This window comes from Poecilia latipinna, unplaced genomic scaffold (assembly GCF_001443285.1).
Source record: "Poecilia latipinna isolate Pla-1442-1.1 unplaced genomic scaffold, P_latipinna-1.0 Scaffold6524, whole genome shotgun sequence".
Classification (NCBI taxonomy): domain Eukaryota; kingdom Metazoa; phylum Chordata; class Actinopteri; order Cyprinodontiformes; family Poeciliidae; genus Poecilia; species Poecilia latipinna.
This window is the reverse complement of record NW_015119140.1, coordinates 823-4,850: the sequence shown is the minus strand read 5'-3', so window position 1 is coordinate 4,850 and position 4,028 is coordinate 823. Positions and strand designations below refer to the sequence as shown.

Sequence of the window (4,028 nt, the reverse complement as noted above, 5' to 3'; positions counted from 1 at the left end):
ATTTGCTAAGCAAACCTCCCAGTAGTGTCGTCCAGAAGAGAAACCAGGTGATCCTCTGACTGCAGTGAGACAAGTGACTCTGTCTCCATCTGGAAACTCATCATTGGCCTCTTTCAATCGAAAACCCCTGATTTTTATAAGTGGATTTCCTGTGTCCACCAGTTGAATATTCTCTGTTAAATATTGAAAATTATATTTTAATTAAAAAAATAATGAAGTAAAATGCAAAATAAAAATAATATTAAATGAATGTAAAATTACCATAATGCTTGGATGCTTCCAATAGAGCTGCTGAGTGCCATGTTGCTGGACAGAAAAGTAAGAAAAGAAAATATCTTAGAAATGTGATTTTGTATGATAAAGGTTTTGATTATATTAACACAGGCAGCTTCCAATAATCTGTTCTACCTTTTAACAGAAGTGGTTCATTCTCTGAAGGAAGACACAGAAATACATATTTTAGTTGTTTTATGCATTGAACACAACAAGAGCTTTAAAATAATCTCTATCAGATTGAGGTTCATTAACAAGCTGTGATATTATTTGACTGAAAATCTGAACACATCACTGTAAAGACATGTAATAACTTTATGTTTCTATTGAACTCCTCTCATGTCTTCAAACATCTGGAGCAAATCTACAACAATAAGGATCCTTAAATGCTGAATTGACTGAAATAGAAAAAGTAGTACAAATGTATTATATCTTCTGTTTTACCTTCAGGAATGTTTGTGAGATTGGCCCCTGAAAGATAAAAGTAAAACTTTAGTAAATAATTCCAACCAATACATCCATTGTAAATCTAGTATGACTTATTGTCATAACTGGTTTTTGTTTGGGGATGTTACACAGTGACTTATAAAACAAGTCTGAATTATTTTTGTTAATTCAATTCTTACTTGGTCCAGAGATTAAATTTTAAATCAAAACAGACTTATTGCTGTAAACTGCTTTTGTCTCAAAATCCTAAATGAAACCACTTAGACCACATTTGTGGCTAATTTTTCTGTACAATATGATGACAAGGTTTATGGATTATATCTACAATATTTTTTTCATAATATTTTCAAACCTTCATTGTTTTTATCTATGTTCTAATTAGATAACTTCTAAATGTAGTTGTAACAGTTTTTATTTAGGAACAGCAGCGTAAAGGGGAGTCGGTACAGATAAATCTCTTCAAATCTTATCAATATTTTCAAATATTTATTTTTATAAAGACATTTGCAAACCATGTTATTTTTAGTTCACATTCCAATGATTTGCTTGATGCCTTATTCTGTCATGTAAATTCTCTCAGAAAACAAAATGAAGTTTGATTCTGTGATGTGATTAATTGTGAAAGTTTTGTATTAAAGCCATAATTTTAGGGTTTATGTTTATTTGTTTGTTTGGTGTAATACCTGAAAATGACAGTGGGTGGCATTATATGTTTAAATGGCCTGACAGGTAAACTCTCTGCAGGTGTGATGTTTGCAGCGGAAACAGTTTTGAACCGTCATCGTCATTTTCACTGTTGTCTGATGTTGATCGTTGCTTTGCGACAATTTTGTGAATCATTTGGCTGTACTACGTTAACATTGGAAGTGTGCAACGCTGAAAAGTCGCATTTTGTTGGAAAGCGCCAGATCAATAAATGCTCTACAATCATAGAACCACAGGTGTTGATTCATTGGATCTAGAAGATCCAATGAATCAACACCTGTCAGTCAGCAGAGCCCCAGATTCTTGGGTTCGTTTTGTTTTCTTTGATTAACAACAAGTCACTACAACGGGTGAAAACACTTTTACAAGGGATTTGACACGTCCTTACTGTCTTATTTAAACATCCTTAGAAATGTAACAGTTGTGATAATCCCATGAGGTTTTTGCTCAGTTTTAACATGTACATTTTGTTGCATTTGTACTTAAATCTGAAAACAACAAAATAAAACTACGTGATTGTCCCTTTAATGGAAAACCAATGACGTTTTGTGTCTGCATGATTTCTTTACCATCAGTTGTGTCATTTCCTGATTTGGACTTGTTAGCTGAAATAAAAACATATATAGTATAAGGTTTGAAATTAATAGTCATTACTATGTCAGCATTCTTTAAATTTCAATTATACATCCTCTCTGATTTGGATCAAACATTTACCTTTCTTCCTGAAGTACAGGAAGTACAAGGCTCCGAAAGCAACTAATACAACCAAAAGTATCCCAAAGGCCACCCATCCAGCTGAGGACGATCCCGACTCTGAATAAAAAGCAAATATTGTTCTAATAAACATACTACTCATAAAAGACTAATAAAAGAAACTTGAGGGTGAAACCACAAACCTTCTTCTAATGAATTTTTCTGACGCATTCTGGTCTCCTTTGGTTCTTCATTGAAGAGCCCAACAGAGCAGGAGACCTCAGAGGGACTGGAGACCAGAACCCAACTATGGACTGAATAAAAACCAGCAGAGTTTTTGCTAAACATCACATTACCAGGAATGAGAGCTGTTTTGCTGTCTGACCAGCTCAGCTCAGGCTTTGGATGCCAGCCGTCAGATTGGCAGCTCAGATTAACTTTGTTATCGTCTTTCATCACTGCTGACAGGAGAGGTTGGTGTCCAGTTTCTGGAAGAAGAAGAAGAAGAAGAAGAAGATCATTTGATGTGGACATCATTCTGTTTGGTTTTGTTCTCGTTCTGTTTCATGGTTCTCACCTGTCACAGTCAGACTAATAGATGCACTGTCAGAATCATCAAAGCTGCTGACAACGCATATATATTTTCCTGCATCTTCAATTGTGACGTTTTCCAGTTTCAGGCTGACATCACCTGCCTTTAATCCACCTGATGTTTCTTCCTTCAAGCCAAATGAGGCTCGTCCAGCGTATGAAGCTTTCTGGGATGAATAGTCTAAAGTTCTTGCCTTATAAAGCAGGACTGGAGTACCAAATTGATCACTCCCTTGATACCAGAGTACCTCCATATCTTCTGCACTCTCAGAGAAGGTGAGCCAGCAGGGTAAGATGGCTGTATGGCCTCGCTGGACTGAGACAGGAGACTTTACTGAAACTGTGAAAGTCTCTGAAACTGAAAAGAAAAGAAAATCATAATTTGAGTCATCTTTTCATTTTGTTCTGGTATTAGATTAAGTATGTTAAGTGTTTCAAAGTAAAATATTCCATTGATTTCAAGTTTGAAGCTTTTCAGTAGACCAAATGTTTTATATTTAATAATTTTCCCAAACAATAAATAATGATAGTTGTACCTCAACGCTTGGTAAACATAAAACCCATATAAAATTTGCTTTGCAAACCAGTAATATTTACAATGTGGTTGGGAACTGATTTATTTGCTGTTTGAGCTGCATTTTTCTATACTGCTGGTTCCAAAAGACCATGCGTTTTATAGTAATTATTTTTATGTTATTATGTTAATAAAAACACACCACTTTATTATAAAGTTGTGATTCATTTATTTATTGACTATTTGTTATTTCATGGATGAAGGTTGAAATAATTCTTCATATGGGTAAGAAGAAAAAATAAATTTCTCTTAGGTCCCCCTAGTGGCGTCTTTAGGTAACACTTCATTGGTAATATTAGCTGCAGTTTAACGTGCAGAGCGACGTCAGAACCTCCAAAGCACCGTGGAAGATCAGTTAGCAAAACAATGTAGCAAAAATGGACTTATTCTTCAGGGGAAGAAAAAAAGAAAGAGTTAGAAGAGGGAAAAAAGCCAAGATAAAAGTATGTTTGTATTTCTCTTTGTAATATAATGTTTATTAAAAATATTTGTGGAGCTGCTCGTTGAAAATTGGTTTTATGGTGACTTTGAAAGGTCCAGTTCAACAGCCAAACATTCATCATCATCATCATCATCATCATCATCATCATCATCATCATCATCATCATCATCATCATTGCCATATCATTTATCCAGAGTCCAGATACATAAAAAGTCTGCAGTAAAAAGACAAACAATAAAACTAAAAACTAAAAATAAAATAAACACAGCACATAATATTGTCAACTGAGTCACAAATAAATGA

The 4,028-nt window shown here is 34.4% G+C and overlaps 1 protein-coding gene across 1 annotated transcript; it reads right to left on the bottom strand.

Annotated features, from left to right (window-relative positions):
• Window positions 1-6: 6 nt before the first annotated feature.
• Window positions 7-3,067, bottom strand: LOC106943980 (butyrophilin subfamily 1 member A1-like; the record flags this gene model as incomplete). Its single annotated transcript, XM_015027261.1, has 8 exons — window positions 7-173; window positions 262-306; window positions 409-432; window positions 718-744; window positions 1,995-2,030; window positions 2,140-2,238; window positions 2,322-2,606; window positions 2,696-3,067. Coding segments are annotated over 8 exons (1,055 nt in total), but the record flags the coding sequence as incomplete, so codon positions are not given.
• Window positions 3,068-4,028: the final 961 nt, after the last annotated feature.